This window comes from Neoarius graeffei, chromosome 23 (assembly GCF_027579695.1).
Source record: "Neoarius graeffei isolate fNeoGra1 chromosome 23, fNeoGra1.pri, whole genome shotgun sequence".
Classification (NCBI taxonomy): Eukaryota; Metazoa; Chordata; class Actinopteri; order Siluriformes; family Ariidae; genus Neoarius; species Neoarius graeffei.
The window spans coordinates 12,949,304-12,973,705 of record NC_083591.1 but is presented as its reverse complement, the minus strand read 5'-3'; the positions used below and the strand labels follow the sequence as shown (position 1 = coordinate 12,973,705).

The 24,402-nt window shown below is 41.3% G+C and overlaps 1 protein-coding gene across 1 annotated transcript; it reads right to left on the bottom strand.

The window, feature by feature from the left end:
• Positions 1–1,211: 1,211 nt before the first annotated feature.
• On the bottom strand, positions 1,212–22,564 carry LOC132871981 (T-box transcription factor TBX1). The gene is made up of 8 exons (XM_060906633.1): positions 22,558–22,564; positions 22,268–22,439; positions 20,988–21,089; positions 15,653–15,824; positions 15,410–15,565; positions 3,904–3,971; positions 3,673–3,797; positions 1,212–1,592 (listed from the first exon to the last, which is right to left on the bottom strand). The coding sequence occupies exons 1-8, from the start codon at positions 22,562–22,564 to the stop codon at positions 1,462–1,464; spliced, it is 933 nt and encodes a 310-aa protein (XP_060762616.1). The 3' UTR covers positions 1,212–1,461.
• Positions 22,565–24,402: the final 1,838 nt, after the last annotated feature.

Sequence of the window (24,402 nt, the reverse complement as noted above, 5' to 3'; positions counted from 1 at the left end):
TGCTGTTGTAGCACATCTGCCTCAAGTTTCCACAAATTGTGCATTCTGATATGCTTTTCTGCTCGCCATGGTTGTGCAGAGTTGTTGTTAGAATCACCATAGCCTTCCTGTCAGGTCGAACTAGTCTGTCCATTCTACTTTGACTTCTTTCTTATCATGCACAGAACCTATGGCTAATTGGATCTGTTGCTTTCATAAAGGCTTCTGTGAAAATATTTTGGCACTAGATGGAGTCCTGGCGGCACAGTGGTGTAGTGGTTAGCGCTGTCGCCTCACAGCAAGAAGGTCCGGGTTCGAGCCCCGTGGCCGGCGAGGGCCTTTCTGTGCGGAGTTTGCATGTTCTCCCCGTGTCTGCGTGGGTTTCCTCCGGGTGCTCCGGTTTCCCCCACAGTCCAAAGACATGCAGGTTAGGTTAACTGGTGACTCTAAATTGACTGTAGGTGTGAATGTGAGTGTGAATGGTTGTCTGTGTCTATGTGTCAGCCCTGTGATGACCTGGCGACTTGTCCAGGGTGTACCCCGCCTTTCGCCCGTAGTCAGCTGGGATAGGCTCCAGCTTGCCTGCGACCCTGTAGAACAGGATAAAGCAGCTACAGATAATGAGATGAGATGAGATGGAGTCCTTGGGTGCCAAATGTTTGTGGAAGTAAATCGGTCATTATACAGGCCAAATGTATTATTTTAATTAGGCTCTCTATAACCCCTTTGGACATAATGTGTACAATTGTACAAATGAAGTTCCATAGCATTTTTCCTTGCGTCTGAAGGGGATAAAACATGCTCATCAATGAGGCAAGGTTGCTATGAAATAAAGAAAATCTCTTAAAATATAAAGTTGAAAAATTAGGCAATTATTTTTGCATTACTTGGTCTACCATGCACCATTTTAAAATGTTTGTTAACATGATGAAGTATGTATGATAAAAGGCAAGATATTTGGTTGTACTTCACTAATGGGCGGCACGGTGGTGTAGTGGTTAGCGCTGTCACCTCACAGCAAGAAGGTTCTGGGTTTGAGCCCAGCGGCCGACGGGGGCCTTCCTGTGTGGAGTTTACATGTTCTCCCCATGTCTGTGTGGGTTTCCTCCGGGTGCTCCAGTTTCCCCCACAGTTCAAAGACATGCAGTTAGGATAACATAGGACGACCTTGGGCTGGCGTGCCCAAGAGTGGCAGCGTGTATGTATGCTGTCCTGTGATTAACTAAATTTCGTTGTACATTTGTGCAGTGACAATAAAAGGCATTCTATTCTATAATACAATGTTAATTGATTCCAAGGAAAACCAGCAGTTTATTTTGTCACTGTGAGAGACAATCATGAAAGCAATGGAGATTTTAAATAGTTACACACACGCAAACAAAACACTTCTCATTACACACATCATGCACTATTAGGAGATTATAAGACAGCTGTAAAGACAACAGTAAAACATAAGTTTAACATAAACACACTGACTTTTCTTCAGTTAAGGTGGCTTCGTTCTGGTTGCCGAAGACCATCCCACTGACAGTGAAACAGAGGGACAATAGGAGCTGTGTGGACATGAGCATGTCTCCCTGTCTTTTTCCTCTCAGTAGTACTGGACACTCCCTCTGTGAATGACAGTTTATTTAGCATTTATGGAAGGAGTCTCCAGTGTCAGCTCTTTTTAACAGTGAGTATGGTTTTTTTTTTAGTAACATGACATCTTATTAACTTCAAGAGAAACAGAAAAGAGAGACTCATGAGGGAGTGTTTATAATGTAAGTAATAGCAGGAACTAACATTTTTGTAGATGTTCCACAACATTAAATGCAACTATAAACAGATTTTTTTAAAATGACATTTTAAAAATCCTCTTCTTTGTCTGCTTTTTCTTCTTCTTCTTCTGGCTGTTCTCATTAGGGGTCGCCACAGCGGATAATATCCCTCCATCTCCTCCAGTCCTCTGTATCTTGTTCTGTCACACCAACCGTCTTCATGTCCTCCTTCACCACATCTATAAATCTCATCTTTTGTCTTCCTCGTTTCCTTCTACCTGCCAACTCCATCTCCAGCATTCTTTTCCCAATATACCCTGGATCTCTCCTCTGTACGTGTCCAAACCATCTCAATCTCGCCTCTCTCACTTTGTCTCCAAGCCGTCCTACATGTCCTGTCCTTCTAATATACTCATTTTTAATCTTGTCCAACTTTGTCACTCCCAATGAAAATCTCAACATCTTCAACTCTGTTACCTCCAGTTCAGCCTCCTGTCTTTTTGTCAGTGCCACCGTCTCCAAACCATACAACATAGCTGGTCTTGTACACTTTCTCTTTCACTCTTGCTGGCAACCTTCTGTCACAAATCACTCCTGACCCTCTCCTCCATCCATTCCAACCTGCTTGCACTCTCCTTCACTTCTCCTCCGTACTCGTCATTGCTTTGTACAGTTGACCCCAGATATTTGAACTCATCTGCTTTGACCACCTCTATTCCTTGCAGCTGGCCCATTCCATTATCCTCACCCTCATTCATGCACATGCTTCTTGCTCCTACTGACTTTCATTCCCCTTTTCTCTTGTGCATACCTCCAAATGTCTCTAAGTTTTCTTCCACTTGCTCTCTGTTCTCACTACAAATCACAATATCATCTGCAAACATCATTGTCCATGGGGCCTCTTGCCTGATGTCATCAGTCAACCTGTCTATTACCGTTGCAAACAAGAAAGGACTTAGGGCTGAGCCCTGGTGCAATCCAATCTCCACCTTAAACGCCTCCGTCATTCCCACTGCACATCTCACTGCTGTCATACTGTCCTCATACATATCCTGCACCAATCTCACATACTTCTCCCCCACTCCTGATTTCCTCATGCAGTACCACAAATCCTCTCTCAGCACCCTGTCATATGCCTTCTCTAAAGCCACAAACACACAATGCAGCTCCTTCTGGCCTTCTCTATACTTTTCCATCAACATTCTCAAAGCAAATATTGCATCTGTAGTACTCTTTCCTGGCAAGAAACCATATTGCTGCTCACATATCTCCACCTCTCCTTTTAGCCTAGCTTCCACTACTCTTTCCCTTAACTTCATGCTGTGGCTGGTCGACTTTATCATTTTAAAGTGTTAATGTTGGCAAATTGCTGTGGTATATGAGGAATAAGAAACTTTGGGCCATATTGTTGAACGTAATCTTCATATTGGGCTGCATCACAACTTCCCGTCATTGATTCATTTCTTATAATAGCATGCAGGGCGGCACGGTGGTGTAGTGGTTAGTGCTGTCGCCTCACAGCAAGAAGGTCCTGGGTTCGAGCCCCGGGGCCGGCGAGGGCCTTTCTGTGCGGAGTTTGCATGTTCTCCCCGTGTCCGCGTGGGTTTCCTCCGGGTGCTCCGGTTTCCCCCACAGTCCAAAGACATGCAGGTTAGGTTAACTGGTGACTCTAAATTGACCGTAGGTGAGTGTGAATGGTTGTCTATGTGTCAGCCCTGTGATGACCTGGCGACTTGTCCAGGGTGTACCCTGCCTTTCGCCCATAGTCAGCTGGGATAGGCTCCAGCTTGCCTGCGACCCTGTAGAAGGATAAAGTGGCTAGAGATGATGAGATAATAGCATGCACCTTATTTAACTTTATTTATATTTAATATTCCACTTATTCTAATAGGATTTAGTCACACAGAACTCTGGAGAAATGGACAGAACTCACGGATTACATGCTGTTTTTCTGTTGTCCTTTGCTCCTTAGGAGAAGTGCCTGGGTGTTGTGTGATCTCTTGAGGGTACAAGGGCAAAAGAGAATGAGCAAGGTGAGACTTGGACTCTTCTGCAGCCCTGTCCAAGAAAGAGTACCACTTTAAAAGTTATATAATAATGCAACTTGTGCCACTGCATACTAGGCTTTTTTTCATTTTGATTCTGTGTGCAGGAAAGGACATACCAGTTATTAGTGTCTGTAGTGCGGAAGCCTTTAGCAAAAGGATTGCTGGCTATCTTTAGCTGTGTGATCTAAACAGAGCAAAGCAATACAACAATGAAGAAAATAAACATAACTTCTTTTTGCTTCTATACTTTTCCAGTCTTTTCTGGTCAGAAATTGTTTAGGCCCCATTCAGACCTCAATATTAACATCCATCTCAGGTGGTGATTACAGATAGATAGTGTTAAGTCCAGGGTTTTTGAAACATGTTCTGACCTGATCACTCAAACCACTATCAGAGGTTGTCAGAGGTGCATGGCTATATTACGTTTGTAATATGAGTGATAATGTTTCTTTCTCCATCCCCGAAAACCAGCAGAGTTGCCCAAAACCTTCGTCAAATAAAAGTATTGTTACTTAAATATAACCCCAAATCAGAAAAAGTTGGGACGGTTTGTTGAAATTGAAATTAAAACTGAAAACAATGATTTGTAAATAATCTTTGACCTGTATTGCACTCAAAGCAATACAACAGTACATTATTTGATGTTTTCCTCATGACCCGGGCGACACGGTGGTGTAGTGGTTAGCACTGTTGCCTCACAGCAAGAAGGCCGTTGAGGGCCTTTCTGTGTGGAGTTTGTATGTTCTCCCTGTGTCTGCGTGGGTTTCCTCGGAGTGCTCCGGTTTCCGCCACAGTCCAAAGACATGCAGTTAGGTTAACTGGCTACTCCAAATTGCCCATAGGTGTGAATATCTGGGCACAAATAGTATGGCGGCTGCCAGCGGCACCTTTGTATGCTTTCAACTCGGCTGTGTTGAGCTGTGTCCTTTATAATTTAGCTGTAAGAATATTTAACTCACCAGAGCTATTGAACTCACTGAAGTGGCGCTATGCAAGTCATTTATCACAATTTTATTACTTTTTTTTTAAAATAGACATATACATTTTGATTCTTGCAACACATTTCAAAAACAAAGTTTGGGACAATAAAGTATTTACTACTTTATAATGTTGCTATTCCTTTTCACAACATTTAAAAGATGTTTAGGGACTGAAGACACCAAATGATGAAGCATCTCATCTCATTATCTGTAGCCACTTTATCCTGTTCTACAGGGTCGCAGGCAAGCTGGAGCCTATCCCAGCTGACTACGGGCGAAAGGCAGGGTACACCCTGGACAAGTTGCCAGGTCCATGGGCGCAGATAGAGGAGGGGGATTCGTCCCACCCAGATTTAAATTCACCTCGTTCGGTCCCCCCCACTTATAGGGAGGAAAAAACGTCTATGCTGTCTTTCTTTGCATAAGGCAAACCTCACGGAAAAATCAAAAGACTAATTACCATTCGGTTTATTGAGGTGCACAGCAGTACATACATAGTTGCAACTGCGCAGACTGCACAGGTTGCGAGCTCGAGCTTGGTTGCTATGGTTGCCCACAACAAGTTTGACAGGCATATCGGGGACAGCTCCTCCTAGTTCAGGACCCCAACACGGCATGATGAAGGGTGCCAAAAGGCAGAAAACGATTGCATCGTTTTTTTTAAAAAAAACCGACTGTAAGTAAACTGTGCCTTACTTTATCATATCACCTTGCAATTTTTTGATAGTCTGTTCAAAGTAATGTCGTAGTGAAAGTAAAATCGTACGGAGTAGAGATGCCTTTCTGGTAGCCTCCTTCTTTCGGTGGTAGCCTGTAGATACAGTGCTCAGAAGGCAGTTTTAATGTTTAATCTGGCGTTCCCTGCCATAATTTCAGCGAGCATATTGTTTCATAAGGAAACTTTGCGAAGAGTTGTTGACTGACTGCCGCTCACGCAACACACAGGCATAGTTAGAAAGTCAGGATGCACTGGTTTACACTTTACACACACACACGTAGCCCAGCCTCTCGCTATGTTTAACAGTTGGAACTTAGCGGTTTTAAAACTAATTTTGCAGTTTTGCAATTTCTGTGCGTGATGATAATGTGTAAACTTTGGATTTCCATAGGCTATGTTAAAATGTTATCATTGTCCTGGCCTGCAGGTAGTTCCTGGTGATGGCAGTGAGGGAGGTGAAATAACATGTAACACACTACTGTTCAAAAGTTTGGGGTCACCCAGACAATTTTGTGTTTTCCATGAAAAGTCACACTTTTATTTCCCACCATAAGTTGTAAAATGAATAGAAAATATAGTCAAGACATTTTTCTGGCCATTTTGAGCATTTAATCGACCCCACAAATGTGATGCTCCAGAAACTCAATCTGCTCAAAGGAAGGTCAGTTTTATAGCTTCTCTAAAGAGCTAAACTGTTTTCAGCTGTGCTAACATGATTGTACAAGGGTTTTCTAATCATCCATTAGCCTTCTGAGGCAATGAGTAAACACATTGTACCATTAGAACACTGGAGTGATAGTTGCTGGAAATGGGCCTCTATACACCTATGGAGATATTGCACCAAAAACCAGACATTTGCAGCTAGAATAGTCATTTACCACATTAGCAATGTATAGAGTGTATTTCTGATTAGTTTAAAGTGATCTTCATTGAAAAGAACAGTGCTTTTCTTTCAAAAATAAGGACATTTCAAAGTGACCCCAAACTTTTGAACGGTAGTGTATGTGTATATATATATATATATATATATATATATATATATATATATATATATATATATATACACACAAAATGGAATCATTTGCTGACAGCTCAGTCCCCCCCAGTTCAAAAATCCTATCTGCGCCCCTGGCCAGGTCATCACAGGGCTGACACATAACTGACACAGACAACCATTCACACTCACGGTCAATTTAGAGTCACCAGTTAACCTAACCTGCATGTCTTTGGACTGTAGGGGAAACCGGAGCACCCGGAGGAAACCCACACGGACACGGGGAGAACATGCAAACTCCGCACAGGAAGGCCTTCGCCGGCCACAGGGCTCGACCCCGGACCTTCTTGCTGTGAGGTGACAGCGCTAACCACTACACCACCGTGCCGCCCTGATGATGAAGCATTTCAGGTGTTATTTTGTCCAACTCTTAACAGTCTGGATGGTTCTTTCGACTTTGGTCCAGAGCACATGGCATCCATTTCTTCCAAAAAAGACCTGGAATACTGATTCATCTGACCACCATACAGTTTCCACTGTGTGATTGTCCATCCCAGATGCCTCCAAGCCCAGAGAAGTTGATGGCACTTCTGGACACAGTTAACATAAGGCTTCCTTTTTGCACAGTAAAGTTTTAACCAGCATTTATGGATGCAATTCTGTATTGTAGTGCTTGACACAAAGGTTTGTCAAAGTAATCCCAAGCCCATGTGGTTATATCAGCTACAGATGAATGATGGTTTTTGATGCAGTGCCATCTGAGGGATCAGAGATCACAAGTGTTCAGCTTAGGCTTGTGCCCTTGCCCTTTACGCACTGCAACTCCTCCAGATTCCTTGAATCATTTAATGATATTATGCACAGTAGACAGTGAAATATCCAAATCCCTTCCTATCTTTCTTTGAAGAATATTATTTTTAAACAATAATTTTCAACAATTTTCTCATGCATTTGTTGACAAACTGGAGATCCTCGGCTCCTCTTTGCTCCTCAAAGACTAGGCCTTTCCTAGATACCGATTTTGTGCCAAATCATGATTACAATCACCTGTTGACATCACCTCTTTCAAATCACATTATTCCATTGCTTTACCTCATTACTAGCCCTAAATTGTCTCTGTCCCAACTTTTTTTGGAATGTATTGCAGCCCTGAAATACAGGATTGGATGTACATTAACAAATGAAATGAAGTTGACCAGGAAAAACATGAAATATCTTGGGTTCATACTGTCTACGATGAAATACAAGTGAAATATAAATCAGAGTAAATTCAGAAATCAGTGATTTCTTTTTTTTATTTACATTCTCCATACTATCCCAACTTTTCTGATTTGGGGTTGGATAATGAGTCCTGTAAAAGTAAAAGCCATCAGTGATGAAGTACCTGATCAGCAAAATCATTATCCAGCATTTCACTGAATTGAACTTAAAATGTTCAGTATTTGACTGAATTTGATGATTTTCTAATGAAAGTACAAGTGGTTTACAGCTGCAATTCCAAAAACCTGGGACACTGTGTAAAACATAAATAAAAACAGAATGTGAAGATTGGCAAATCATGGAAATCCTATATTTAATTGGAAATAGTACAAAAACATATCTGGTGGCACGGTGGTGTAGTGCTGTCGCCTCACAGCAAGAAGGTCCGGGTTCGAGCCCCGTGGCCGGCGAGGGCCTTTCTGTGCGGAGTTTGCATGTTCTCCCCGTGTCCGCGTGGGTTTCCTCCGGGTGCTCCGGTTTCCCCCACAGTCCAAAGACATGCAGGTTAGGTTAACTGGCGACTCTAAATTGACCGTAGGTGTGAATGTGAGTGTGAATGGTTGTCTGTGTCTATGTGTCAGCCCTGTGATGACCTGGCGACTTGTCCAGGGTGTACCCCGCCTTTCGCCTGTAGTCAGCTGGGATGGGCTCCAGCTTGCCTGCGACCCTGTAGAACAGGATAAAGTGGCTAGAGATAATGAGATGAGACAAAAACATATCAAATGTTGAAACTGAGAAATTTTATTGGGTTTTTTTGGGAAAAAAATGCTCATTTTGAATTTTATGTCAGCAACATGTTTCAAAAAAGTTGGAACAGGGGCATGTTTACCACTGTGTTGCATCGCCTCTACTTTTAATAACACTCTGTAAATGTTTGGGAACTGAGGAGATCAATTGCTGTAGTTTTGAAAGAGAAATGTTGTCCCATTCTTGCCTGATAAACAATTTCAGTTGCTCAACAGTTCGGGGACTCCTTTGTCATATTTTGCGCTTCATAATGTGCCAAATGTTTTAAACAGGTCTGGAATGCAGGCAAGCCAGTTTAGCACCCGGACTCTTTTACTACACAGCCATGCAGTTTTAATATGTGCAGAAAGCAGTTTGGCATTGACTTGCTGAAAGAAGGAAGGCCTTCCCTGAAAAAGATTTTGTCTGGATGGCAGCATATTGCTCTGAAACATGTATATATCATTCAGCATTAATGATGCCTTCCCAGATGTACAAGCTACCCATGTCATGTGCACTAATGCACCCTCATACCATCACAGATACTGGCTTTTGAACTGTGCACTGATAAACTGGATGGTCCCTCTCCTCTTTAGCCTGGAGGACATGGTTTCCATGATTTCTAAAAAGAATTTCTACTTTTGATTTGTCAGACCTCGGGACATTTTTCCACTTCGCCTCAGTCCATCGTAAAAGAGCTCGGGCCTAGAAAAGGTGGCGGTTTTTCTGGATATTGTTTATATCTGGTTTTAACTTGCATTTGTGGATGCAGTAATGAACTGTTTTCACAGACGATGGTTTTCTGAAATGTTCCTGAGCCCGTACAGTGATTTCCACTACAGACATGTGTCTGCTTTTAAAGACCAACTAAGATGGCAATTACCCCACCCGTTTTTCTTATTTTAAACAAACAAATAGTGGTTTTCAACTACATAAGAGCCCATTTTCTGACCATTTATGATAGTAAACGACTTTAGTTAGCCAATTACCTTCACATATTTTACACACTATCGCTGCTCAGTTAATGATAGGAAATGTTCCTAAGCTCCCGACAGGTGATGTCACTCACAGTACACACCGCTATAATTGAGAGTAGTGATAACAGTGAGGATTGTTTGCTTTCATATTTTTTAAGATTATTTGAGGTAATGTTTGGATCCAGGTGTTGTGTGGGAGGATGCAACAATGGCAGAAGTGAAAAAAAAATAGCCTGTATCAATTCCCAAAGGACAAAAACGTAAGAAGGCAAGACATGGAAGCTCCACACAGTGAGTAAGACTTGAAGCTGCCCCTGGCTGGAGATTTCTTCATTAAAAGTTTATATGAAAAAAATTTGAAATTCCATTTCTCTAACAAAAAAGTGGAGGGGGGAAAGATAATACCGATGTCGCTGATAAACAGCGAGGGAAGAGTGAACAGCTGATGTACTCCTACCGTATGTGACTGAACGGGGGGAGGCAACTTTTCATATTTATATCCCCGGTACAAGTAGTGCTGCTGTGACAGCCTCATTCTGCGGACTGTAACCTTGCTGGACAACCTACAAACAGATCTGCACACAATCTAAATCTGTCGAAGAGGCAAGTGTGCAAGTTTTTCCACATTCCTGGCAGCATAAGCACTCATTAGCATGCTTAGCATACTCTCGACTCATTCATGAAAAACTTCCTCATCAAGACATCACCAGGCTAGCCTACTGTAATTAGCGAGGTAGACAGTCCAACCCCGCGGCAACGCAAAAAGAGGGTAAACAAACACTGCTTTACTATACAGGATTCATGTGAACATTACCTGAGGATGCAACAATGACAGAAGTGAAAAAACTTGCCTGCATCAATTCCCAAAGTGCAAAAAGATAAGAAGGTAATGGATAAATGCCATTTGCCACACAGGGACAGACCTCTCACGGGCTGACTGGAATGGTCCTTTGGGTGCATAAGCAGCACATTCGCAGCTCGTGTGCTCGGAACATTTTGAAGAAAATTGTTTCACTCAAACAACTCGGATGCACCGGGCATTAGGAATACCGTACTAGCCAGCGCTGAATCCAGATACGGTTCCCACAGTCTTCAGCCAAAAAGCGGACAAGACAAACGAGACAACACGATCAGTAGTCCGCAAAAGAGAAGTTCAAAGGGTAAGAAAACACTTTTTATGGCTTCCCTAACTTTTTATTAGGTGTGATACATTTTATTAAGCAGATACATTATTTTGAGTTCCTTTGGGTATAAACGTAATAATTGCTGATGCAGCTAAGCAGCTTGATGTTTGTTGTATAATGGGTGTCTTGCTTTGATTTAGTATAGAGTGCTTCGAGGTCAGCGCGAACCCAGCGACGGCCATATTGGAAGTCAAAGGTCGCTGTGTCAGTGCATTGTTGTTGTTCAGTGAAGCTAAAAGGGGTGACAATGCCGAATACGTGTGTCATTGTTGGCTGTAGTAGCCGGGGGGAAAAGGGTGGCAAAAGCTTCCACAGACTCCCTAAAGTCGTGACTAACCAGGGAATTGCAGCACAGGAGAAAAGCGAGTGGAGGAGACGACAGTGGCTGGCTGCCATTAACTGATCAAATTTAGGACAACTTGACTGTATCCGGATTTGTTCTGATCACTTTGTGACAGGTAGGTTAAATTGTCTTGAATTTCATAGTTACTAAAATAAATGTGATACAAACTATTATCTTTTCTATGTACTTTCAGCAATGATTAATGGACATCAGTGGCGGCTGCTGGTTTTTAAAACAGGGGAAGCCCATTTTACGCATTCATCGTAAAACCTGTAGGCCGGATATCAAAGCATAGAAAGGTGTGCCCCATTAGCATAGTGAACTAGACAACCCTACCTAGTGGCAGAAAGTATTTTTGCTTGTACATTTCATGTTATAGTCTGGCTTGCCAGGCTAGTGCCTCATATCCTTAATCAAAAATATCAAACATCCAAAAATCACTGGCTATTCAACGAAGAGCCTTGAACATCATACCCTGATATGCAACACAGAGTCTTTAACACAACACCCAGCTGTGCAACACATCCTTGAACATCTTCTGCAACACAGTCTGGAAATTCATAACCAGGTAGGCTATGCAACACACAGAACCTTGAATATTATACCCAGGTATAACCTATAACACAGAGCCCACCATTCTCTTAACATTACTGAACAATATACACACTTCAGATTCATGAACATTATATGATGCACACTATTTATACACAAATTCTGCCCTCCACTCCTTTTCCAGAAAATGGTCTGTGACCCTGTCATACCAGCTGGTTGTGCTTTCCAGAGACTTCACCAATTTCTGTTAGCAGCTAGCACTGCAGATCCCAATAAGGCTCAAGCTAGCCTACAACCAGATTGAACTACAAATGAAATAAACGAGTGAATTCACGAATGATCAAACTGATAGAATGGATGAAAGTTAACGGAGCACAACGAGTAATATTTACATTTATTTACAGAGTAATGTACAGAGACATCAATGAGAAGAAACGTTTATATGAAAAGAAATTCGGACAGCACTTTGGCACACGACTACACTTTCTCGACATCCGCTAGGGACTGATCATGCTTCCGTGTTCCTCGCTGACAGAGCCCGCCCTCCTCATGTCTTTCAAACACCACCTCCAATAATCCTTCATCAGCCCGGCTTCTTGCCCCTCCCACTGTCTTGTTTAGTCCCAGAAAAGCCTGGCTTCCCTGGAAGTGACGATTTTGTCGATTTTAACCAATAACAACTAGCCGAAATTGGCTGTTCAGAGCCCTCTCATAGACTGCAACGGATACCCGGCTGCCAGCGCATAGAGCCCATTGAAATAAGAAAGGTTACAGCCAGTGTTGCCAGATTGGGAGGTTTTAATTGCATTTTGGTGGGTTTTGAACATATTTTGGCTGGAAAACGTCAGCAATATCTGGCAACGCTGGTTACAGCCTGGCAGCAAAGGTGATTCTCGTAGCGAACTGCAAGTTCGTCAGACATCACTCAAATAAGTTACAGGATAGTTATGAACGTAAATACAATCTTGGGCATATATTATGTTATGCAAGTTATTGTTTTAATGAGAATTCAACGTCATAGATGCCGCAGTTTGGGGAGAGAATTTTAGGGGAAGCTCGGCTTCCCTTGTTATCTCTGAGAAATCGCCCCTGATGGATATATTTGTCACATTAGGTAGCTTATGTCTACTGCAGTGCATTGTTGCATCAAATGGCATTTAAGATCTAGGCCTAGTAATGTTTATGTACACATGCTTTAGTTCACAAAATGGACTTGGGTGAAACACTAGATAGTTCACAAGATCGATGTATGTCACATGCGGCAACAAGCTGGGGTCAGCTTTCCATTCCTTCTCACTAACAGTGTATGGATCTACATTCCCAATGAAACGTACCTTCTCAGCATAACGCTCCCGTGCCTGCTTATCTAAACTATCACAGTAGTGCTCCATCACTTCAGATGTCTAAATTCTTAAAAAATCCAAGCTTCTAAGCCCTCTAACGCGGAAACAAATCAGTGAATGTGTACTCTATGATGTGTACTCTATGAGCGCTCTGGAGCGAGTGACTTCCAAGATGGCCGTGCAGACCGCAGTGTTACTATTTTTAGCATCATCTCGGAGCACTCTATAGTCAAAAAATCCTCGGTAATGACTAACTAAACAACTCTATAAATATTGTTCACTTGTGTGTAACCACATTAGTAATCGTAGATAAAAAATCTAAAAACATCCTCTCTGTTGAAGACTGTGATTTGTATAAAGCCTAGACCTAATGTAGGTGACAGAAAACCGGTATATGGTCTTCCGGTTACAAGTAAATGACTATGCTTTTTTTCGGTATGATATATATCTAACATTTCCATTAATTTGTCGCTTTAAATACATCATAAATGTTTTCTAATAATTATTGGGAATATACTAAAAACAGCTCGTACCTATTAATGAGCAAGTTTATTGAGAATATATTAAGAAAAACTCTTACCAGTCATTTTGACCCAGTTGCTGGTGCTGCAATTCCGACCCATCATTCCCAGAGGACTTTTCTGTGTTCCTTTCTTCTGTAGGAATTGCACATGGCTTGAATTGATATGGTAATGCTTGTGTATCATGATCATCATCGCTATTCGTGTCATTGTCCAAAATACTCAAGGAAATCAGTGAAGAAATGTCACTGGCACTATCGTCCATTTTGTCGAATATGGCCGTGTACTGTAGGTAACGTCACACCTTACGGAAACCATTCTGAAAGCAGCTCGGGTGTTTCCGGCAATATTTCTGCCTTTTCCATACAAGTGTGATATAACGCATAGTTTCAGCCTCGTTTTGCAGGTAAAGAGTTCAGGTTTGTCTGTAAGTCAGGATTGCATCTCATTAATACACTATTTCAGATGTATAGTGAAAAAAATCGACATTGTCACCTTAGTAGACCTTTAATGCAGTGTCGCCTGAGGGCCTGAAGATCACAGGCATCCACTGTCACTTTTCAGCCTTGTCTCTTGCATACAGAGATTTCTCCAGATTCTCTGAATCCTTTAATGATATTATGTACCATTGATGATGTGATCCCCAAATTCTTTGCAATTTTACATTGAGGAACGTTATTCTTAAATTGTTGCACTGTTTGCCCATGCAGTCTTTCACAGAGCGGTGAACCCCTCCCCATCTTTACTTCTCAGAGACTCAGCCTCTCTGGGATGCTCGTTTTATAACCAATCATATTACTGACCTGTTGCCAATTAACCAAATTAGTTGTTTTAGCATTACACAACTTTTTTAGTCTTTTGTTGCCGTGTCCCAACTTTACAGAAACGTGAAACATGTTGCTGACATCAAATTCAAAATGAACGTAATTTTAAAAAAAAAACAATAAAATTTCTCAGTTTCAACATTTGATATGCTGTCTTTGTGCTGTTTTCAAAGAAATATAAGGTTTCCATGATTTTCAAATCTTCATATTGTTTTTATTTATGTTTTACACAGTGTCTCAACTTTATTGGAATTGGGATTGTCTCATCTCATCTCATCTCATCTCATCTCATCTCATCTCATCTCATTATCTCTAGCCGCTTTATCCTGTTCTACAGGGTCGCAGGCAAGCTGGAGCCTATCCCAGCTGACTACGGGCGAAAGGCGGGGTACACCCTGGACAAGTCGCCAGGTCATCACAGGGCTGACACATAGACACAGACAACCATTCACACTCACATTCACACCTACGGTCAATTTAGAGTCACCAGTTAACCTAACCTGCATGTCTTTGGACTGTGGGGGAAACCGGAGCACCCGGAGGAAACCCACGCGGACACGGGGAGAACATGCAAACTCCGCACAGAAAGGCCCTCGCCGGCCACGGGGCTCGAACCCGGACCTTCTTGCTGTGAGGCGACAGCGCTAACTACTATACCACCATGCCGCCCAAAATGTTTACTACTATATATTATTATATTTTATATATTATACTTATTTATTTATTTATTTATTTATATATTAAAGAATATCACATTGTATTTCTATCTGTTTATACTTACATTTAATGTTGTGAAACGTCTACATGACATGATAGTTCCTGTTATCGCTTACTAACAGCTATATGCAGTTGTTCCCTCACCAGCCTGATTTTTTTTTTCTGTTGAAGGTAATAAAGCAGCCTGTCATAGCTTTTCCTGTGGCCTTACCCCTTCCTGTCTTTAGCTTAACGAAGCACTCAGACTGGAGACTCCTTCCATAAATATCTATGGAAAACTTCACCATATTAATGATCATGCATTTTATTTTGTTAACTAACAACACATTTTCTAATCTGTCAATCATTAGTCTTATGTGAAGATTAGATTATGTGGAGCATTTGCCACACGAGTGAATCAGCTGTTACTGCAGAAACAATGAAGTGTTAGAATGAGTTCATTAACATAAACCTGTAATTTGCGACAGGTAATTTGTTAGTTACCCTGTGGTTCTGGTAGGCGGTGACTGCAATGAATTGTGTTTCTGGGAAGGAGAAAGTGCAGAAGTTGCGGTGAGTTGAACGCTGACTGTCCCTACTTTGGTCCACAAGCACTACATGCAGTCGTGGTTGATACCGGTGCATGGAATTCAGGATGATCTGCACAATCCAAATACATATGTACATTAATTCTATGCATGTTTACATATACACAATGTTGCTATGAGTTTCTCGTCTAATACTTACATGGCCATTATCATCCAGAAGGTTGTTGGTAAGTTTGAGGCGGTCAAATGAGACGGTTTGTTTCATCCACTGGGCCCCGCGTGCTGGTGAATCTGGGTGAAAGTGCACTCTTCCTGGGATTGCGACATCTCCACTCCCTGCTATGAGCCATGAAGAGCTATGGAAGGCGTACCTGCAAAGAAAAACACTGAGAAATCATCTCAATGTCAATTCAACTTTTTCAGTCCAATATTATGCAGATGATTAGTTGTTCCTAGAGCTTGATTATCCCAGTACCTTGGAATTCAGTCATCCAGGCTTTGAATTCCCTAATGATAGGATAGACCCTATTGAGCCACATGTCATATTAATTGGAGCATAGTTTTTACGCCAGATACCCTTCCTGCAACAACCCTCCCATTTCCGGGCTTGGGAAACAACCATTCACACCTATGGACAATTTAGACATATACCTGCAACTCTGACAATATAATTTTCAGTTACTAATAAAATGGTTTTGAAAGTTCCTACTTTTAAAACATATTTTTGTTATGGTAATTTTCTTTAAGAGATTTCATTTACAACATGTCTCTAACAGCTCAAAACGCATCTCCGGGCATTTAAAAACTGCAGAGTTTCTGGGGGCTTCTGGTGGCCTCTGGACTCCTGGGTTGACGCCCCCCGCTTCCATTTTCCTGGATCCGCCCCTGCTTTGGGAAATATAATGGACTAAGTTCATTAGTAAATATTGTGGGCAGGTGCAAATTAAAATAATAAGTGGGCAGGATTGATCAAACATTCTGCAGATCCTGGTCAGAATTCCTTCAGCAGTAGGCAGGAATGGGATTAAAGGTCATAGTCAATGGTCGGAGGTAAAACGTAGAATATCAACTTTATTGCCTAGAAGAACGACCCAAAAAGTGAATTCAATCTTCCTAGTGTCTAATTTGCACCCTAAAATTGAATAAAACGGTTAAAATATACTGTTTTGCCCAATTTCTGAAGGTTTGTTTACATCTCACTTATGTGCACTTTCACCGCCAGGGGGCCGTTGTCATGAGGTCATTCAAGCCAAGCAGACTGGGAGCAGTTCTGTGTTTACTTGCGAACCGAGCACACGTGTACGGATTTTAGTCATGAGAGGTTGCATAAAATGTAAGAAAGCAATAGTGATTTTGAAGTAGGAACTCTCCAAATTGAATATCGAGAGGTGAAACCATATCAGACCCTCCAGGATTTCGCAATGTTGTGATTTGCAACTTCAACGCAAATTCAACCAATCCCCACAAATTCAGGGCGGTGTTGCAATTATATCCAATCACCGCAACTTTCCCGCAAATTTGACAAATCGTTGGCATCGTCTTGAGGTGACGTCGACAAACTACCTTCCGCCTTACTTCCATGTATACGTTCAAGAGAAGCAGCATGTGCGAGTCAGTGCTTATGTAGGCTTAAATTCTGTTACTGAAAATGTGTTATGTTTATAGTGAAGGACTGTGCACACTTTACATTATTTTTTTACTTAATACAAGAAATTAATGGATGCCAACATTTTTGCCAAAATGGTATTTTATTTTCCATTGTTTAGGCAGCTTCAGCATCATACTGTGAGGTTCTGTTCAAATTGTTGTTTTTTTTTCTTCTATGAAGCCTGAGCCATTTATTTTATTAGTTTATAATTATTGTTTAATTTAGTCTTCAGGAGAGACTGCCTGCACACAGTACTAGTATTAATAGTTTTTTTTTTCTTACATGAAAGCTGAGGCATTTATATTATATTTTAAGGTAACTTCATGTTGTGCTGTGAGGTTCTCTGCACTTTAACTTTTGAACCAACAGGTGCATTTGGATAAGTAAAGCCTATTTTTCTGCATTTTTGTAGTCCAGGTAATCTTTTATATTGGTAAAGTTGTTTATAGAACCATTTCTCAGTGTCTTTGTTTTTTTAATCAATAGTTTTTCAGTAATAACTTAATATTTAACATATCACTCAATTTTAATCACAAAAAGAGAAAATCACAACAATTTCTCGCAACTTTCACTTCCTCCCGCAATGTAATCGCAACAAAAACCTAAAAAACACCGCAACTTTCATCACAATTTTTTTGGAAAACCCCCCGCAACATCAGACATTTTAGCCCGCAACAGTCACAAAAAAGGCCCGCAAAATCCTGGGGGGACTGCCATATATGTATGAACCTATGGCCAATCGGTGAATGTGGCTCACTGGTTTGACCTTGCAGCCTCGGAATCGGACAGCGACTCTGCCGATTCTGATCGCGGTGACGCTGGACCTCAACAAGACTCGCGCCCAAACGATTTATCCTGGTAGTTATGATAAATTCCTACTTTTGTCGTAATACTAAATAAGAGCCCTTTTGAAGAATAATTAAACCGCCCTCCCTAGTGGATATAGGTAACGATTACTTGACAGTGCGCCGGTAGGCCACATTAGCCTGCCATCTGTGGCATTATACTATTTATAGCCTACTCTAAGTGAGGAAATATCCCTTTGTCTCATTTCCACAATGATTGTACAGGATCCCTCAGGATTCTTGACTTGTCAACTGCAAGCAAAAGTAAAACTGTTTACCTCCAATCTTCTCCTTTTTGCTTGAGCATTGCTGCTCCGTTTCTTCTTTGACTGCTTGATTTTGTTTCATGCACAAAATCCACTCTCTCCACCTCGTCTCCTCTTCCGGAAAAAGCCAACCCTCTGGCTTCACGCACACAATCCACTCTCTCCGCCTCGTCTCCTCTTCCGGAAAAAAACAACCCTCTGGCTTCATGTGCACGATCCACTCTCTCCGCCTCGTCTCCTTTTTTAGAAAAAGCCAACCCACTCGCTCCGCCTCTTCTCCTTTTTTAGAAAAAGCCAACCCACTCGCTCTGCCGCTTCTCCTTTTTTAGAAAAAGCCAACCCTCTCGCTCCGCCTCTTCTTCTCTTCCGGAAAAAGCCAATCCACTCTCTCCGCCTCTTCTCCTCTCTCAGAAAAAGGTAAAAACTTCTTCCTGAACTGGTCCCGTTGTTACAGTTCACTGCACAACAATAAGGTATGGTTTTTCTTTGGAAATTCCCAAATGTACATCTGCACTCAAGCCGAATGGCAATGCAAGTAAATGGAAGTGGACTCAACTAAAGCGGTTTGTTTGTATTGAATGACGTCACACGCCGAGTGGTCACGAAAATCGCCAAACAGAAATTTGCTACGATCCCCGCTAACTTATTTTAATTATTACTTATTAACAATACTTCTTGGGACCAGAAGAAAATTACAGATGGTTTTTTTAACATATAAAGTTTCAAATGTGCATAAATTGAAAACCGTTGCCTATGACCTTTAAAAGCAGTCACTTCCAGCTACATTGTACCAGTCAAAAGTTTGGACACACCTTCTAATTCAATGGTGTTCTTTATTTTTATTAATTAAAGGTCACTTCGTGTCTTAATCACGGATGTCATTTCTCTTTACTTAGTTGAGCAGTTCTTGATATAATATGGATTACTACAGTTGCAGAATAGGGCTATTTAGTGTATTTTTATTACTATTTACTGTTTGATCTCAAATGCATTAAGAAGACAAGAAATTGTACTAATTATCTTTAATTATCTTTTGACGAGGCACATGTGTTAATTGGGCGGCACGGTGGTGTAGTGGTTAGTGCTGTCGCCTCACAGCAAGAAGGTCCGGGTTCGAGCCCTGTGGCTGGCGAGGGCCTTTCTGTGTGGAATTTGCATGTTCTCCCCGTGTCCGCGTGGGTTTCCTCCACAGTCCAAAGACATGCAGGTTAGGTTAACTTGTGACTCTAAATTGACCGTAGGTGTGAATGTGAGTGTGAATGGTTGTCTATGTGTCAGCCCTGTGATGACCTGGCGACTTGTCCAGGGTGTACCCCGCCTTTCGCCCGTAGTCAGCTGGGATCGGCTCCAGCTTGCCTGCGACCCTGTAGAAGGACAAAGCGGCTAGAGATAATGAGATGAGATGAGACATGTGTTAATTGAAAAGTATTCCAGGTGACTACCTCATAAAGCTGGTTAAGATAATGCCAGTAGTGTGCAAAGCATCATCAAGGTAAATGCTGGATACTTTGAAGAATCTAAAATATGAAACATATATTTTTTTTTGTTTGTTTAACACTTTTGTGTTTACCACACAATTCCATATATGTCCCATATTTTATTTCATGGCGGCACGGTGGTGTAGTGGTTAGCGCTGTCGCCTCACAGCAAGAAGGTCCGGGTTCAAGCCCCGTGGCCGGTGAGGGCCTTTCTGTGCAGAGTTTGCATGTTCTCCCCGTGTCCGTGTGGGTTTCCTCCGGGTGCTCCGGTTTCCCCCACAGTCCAAAGACATGCAGGTTAGGTTAACTGGTGACTCTAAATTGACCATAGGTGTGAATGTGAGTGTGAATGGTTGTCTGTGTCTATGTGTCAGCCCTGTGATGACCTGGCGACTTGTCCAGGGTGTACCCCGCCTTTCGCCCGTAGTCAGCTGGGATAGGCTCCAGCTTGCCTGCGACCCTGTAGAACAGGATAAAGCGGCTAGAGATAATGAGATGAAATGAGATGAGATGAGATGAGATTTCATAGTTTTGATGTCTTCAGTATTGTTCTACAGTATAGAAAATACAAAACACAGAAAAACATTTTTGACTGGTACTGGATGTTACAGCTGAGAAAATCTATAAGATGCTCAAAGAATTCAAAAGAGGCTGGAGGCAGTTAAAATGGCTTATAAATTATTAAACAATATTTATATCACCCTCAGAAAACAGAGAGAATTTTTCACTATTGTGATAATGAAGGAAAATTTGTGAAAATTAGCAAAATAAATGTTGGGATAAATTCAATTTCTTTGTCTTCTTCAAAGAACCTTTTGCACTGGTTTGTATGAAAGCCTTCCACTACAGACACCTATGATGGATTTTAATAATTAGCCTACTCTTGAAGATGTTTTACAATTCCCATCTCATTAGATCAAATAAATGATGGGACAGTCACACAAATTCAGTTCCCACCTCCAGATTTCAATTATCTTAATGACTTCCAAGACACTATCGGGTGAATAACACAGGAATAATTTGAATTGATAAAACCCATTGGAGATCCAGCTGTCTTTAAATACTACTGCTAGGCTCAAGAGGTTAGATGTCCAAGCTGCTTATTCTTCCAGCATAAATCATGATCACTGTCAGGAAAAAAAAGTTCTTGATGAGTTCATTGGATAAGGAATGATTCCTAGCTTCATAAAGGAGTTCCCTTTCTGATCAACTCTGTTGTACATTGTTCTACACAGAATAGCTGTGTTCCCCCAAAGGGACACCCCCAAAAAACCTAGCATCTATGAGAACCTGGTACCTGTATCTCTTGTCATCCACTGGAATGAAGTCCATGAGGAGAACATACTCTGCAGCTGGGTCCATGTCAGTGATATGCACTTGAAATGTCGGAAACATCCTCCTTTTGCAACACACACAGGAGCATGTTCATGTTAGAAAAATGCATTCCTGCTTTCTAGTCCCTCAAGTGTTCTTGTGATGGCTTCTGATGTTTTCTGGAAGGGTTTTAGAGTTCTACGTAGACCCTTTCCCTAAGGTGACAAGCTAAAGAAACCATAAAGGTACCTGAAGGAACCTTAAATTCACAGTAGTAAATATATAGAAAGTACATATTAAATGTTGGGTTTTTTTTCCCTAAACCTTTATTTAATCAGGTAAAAGTCCCATTGACAGTAAATATCTCTTTTTTCAAAGGAGATCCAACATGCAGGGTTTCGACAAGCAAACAACCAAAGGAAACATACAATACAATCAGCATCGCACCATAAAAAAGGGTAGAGAACATAGCAACACTTACTGATGAGGCCAAATTCCATATCCTTTAAAATTGATTTGAATTCCCTCAATATAATCAATTCAGATAGATTAAGGTCCTTTTGTACAGACATTTCGTGCTGAAGGGAGAAAATATTTATATGCTTTTTTTTTTGCGCAATTCCATCCTGACATGAGGAACAGCCTGTGTTTTAACATTTTCGACCGTATATAATTTGAAAACCACAGGTTTTCCTGTGTTTATTTTTCACATATACCTCAAGCACAAAGTACATTTTGAGCAACCGAAAGGGAGAAAATTATATTTAAGGCTTTCATTCTGTCTACAGAGCAAGAACAACATGGACATTTTGACAGCCATGATCTGATTGCAGACTCAGTTTATTAGGATTATGTCCATTTCTCGATGGCTATCCAACAACTTCATTAAAGCATGATATTCACTGTGTGTACAAGATTTTAGAGATTTGTCGAAAGGCTGACTGTTTTTACAGTACCACCATGCTTGTAGTATCAAATGGTTGTTTACCCAGTGTGATCTTTTCAGGAAGATAGTCTGGACTAGACTAAAAAGTAAATTTCAAAAAACTAAATATTTCCATATAATTTTGGTGAAATATATTTATGTTTTCTTAAATTTGAAGTCTAAAAAAAGCAGTGTTTGACCAAAATCTGATTTCTTTTGCCTATACCTGTTTACCAGGATTCAGATTGTCCTACAAACACATGAAGTTCTATATACGCCATTTAAAATGATGTACGTGTCCATGCAGTTGCCTGTAATGATGAAATGTTTGTTCAAACCTCCCCGCTTTTGTAACTATCATCTCAGTGCCAAGCTGATCAAACTGTTGCCAAAGCCTGTATGTTTCCAGCTGAACTTTGATCCTTGCGACCTGAGGGGCTTTGTCACACGGGCCAGTGTCCTCAGGAGGGCAAAGTATGCCCATTGAACAGGTCTGCATGAGTTTCGAGACTAGGAAAAGCAGATGAATCAAAATTAGACAGCATATGAAAATGTTGAACACAGTGAACACAGCAAGCAATGACTTTTGGTATCAATCAAAATATTAACAAAATATATAGCAAATTACCGTCCATTATGGCTTCTATATAACTAGCTGCAGTTTGAGATCTGTTTGCTTCCTGTTTCCAATGAAATCCAGATTTTGCTAGAATTTGCATCAGAATGAGGGCGCCTGGATGTAGCACAGGACCAGCCAAGCTGAATCAAGCTCACTTGGCTGGCTTTTATACACTCTGAGATGCTAATTAGGACTTAGTTCAACACATTATTCATTGACTTTACACAGAACCTTTGAGACAACTTACCAGAGACCTGATACAGGTTAATTACAAATATATTGCCTTAGAATATTGAGTGAAGACAGGACACCTTGTATAGACATACGTTTTGGTGGTAATTGATCAAATGTCCAAAAAAAAAAAAAACCATTGGCGGCACTCAACACAGAGCTAATTGCATTTTTTTACCATGAGTCCCTGGTGGAAAGGTAAAACAAGAAAACAAGTGTGTTGTGTGATGCTCTCTGATCCATGAATCTCGACTCTGCCCTTAGCTTTGCACTAAATAAACTGACCTCTAAGTTGCCTGAAGGGCCTGTCAAGCAAATAAAATGGATCAGGCAATAATGTCCTGTATTAAATGCAAAGCAGAGGACAATGTCCATGAACTGGATGTTTTAATTCAGCAGATATCGAAATCTAACATGCAAGTTTCACTAAAAATGTACATGAACATTAATCAGATGTTGTTCTACAATGTTACTGAACTTTCTGATCTGATTGGTCAGAAGGTGTTGATTAATTTTCTATAGCAGCACCTATGACAATAATGCTGGCTGTATTTCAAATAAGCTCGTTCTCGGGGCGGCACGGTGGTGTAGTGGTTAGCGCTGTCGCCTCACAGCAAGAAGGTCCGGGTTCGAGCCCCGTGGCTGGCGAGGGCCTTTCTGTGCGGAATTTGCATGTTCTCCCCGTGTCTGCATGGGTTTCCTCCAGGTGCTCCGGTTTCCCCCACAGTCCAAAGACATGCAGGTTAGGTTAACTGGTGACTCTAAATTGACCGTAGGTGTGAATGTGAGTGTGAATGGTTGTCTGTGATGACCTGGCGACTTGTCCAGGGTGTACCCCGCTTTTCGCCCATAGTCAGCTGGGATAGGCTCCAGCTCGCCTGCGACCCTGTAGAACAGGATAAAGCGGCTAGAGATAATGAGATGAGATGAGTTCATTCTACAAGTCCAAAAAATTTGGGTCACTGTGTAAAGCATAAATAAAAGCAGAATGTGAAGATTTGCAAATCATGGAAACCCTATATTTCATTGAAAATAGTACAAAGACAACATATCAAATGTTGAAACTGAGAAATGTTATTGTTTTTTGAAAAATATATGCTCATTTTGAATTTCCAGATTGTGCTATCAACACAACACTGAGTTGTTCACTGTGTATCAGGTCTCACTGTGTGTAGTGGTCATGGTGCTGTTTTGTAGCTGTAGCTTTTATTTACAGTTTACATAGCATCCCAACTTTTTTGGAATTGGGGTTGTAATACGTTATCATTTCTGTAGTAAAAACATATTCACAAGGACATGTATTGGCAACGTCATCAATTATATTTGGTTGCATATCTGTGTCATTTCTGTCAAATGTTTGTTTGTTAGGATAAGACTCATCTCATCTCATCTCATTATCTCTAGCCGCTTTATCCTTCTACAGGGTCGCAGGCAAGCTGGAGCCTATCCCAGCTGACTATGGGCGAAAGGCGGGGTACACCCTGGACAAGTCGCCAGGTCATCACAGGGCTAGGATAAGACTAAAATGCTTTAAAAAAAAAAACAACAACAGCATAGTGGTTATTGGAATGCCAACTCGCAGGTTAAGGCTCTGTGATCATGAATGGACTGTACAGTATTCTC

Coding starts and splice junctions, on each gene's coding strand:
- LOC132871981 (XM_060906633.1), bottom strand. Junction 3,972..15,409: donor CCGCCTACCAGAACCACAGG/GTAACTAACAAA, acceptor TGCTCTGTTTAG/ATCACACAGCTAAAGATAGC. Junction 3,798..3,903: donor ACTACAGACACTAATAACTG/GTATGTCCTTTC, acceptor TTTCTTGGACAG/GGCTGCAGAAGAGTCCAAGT.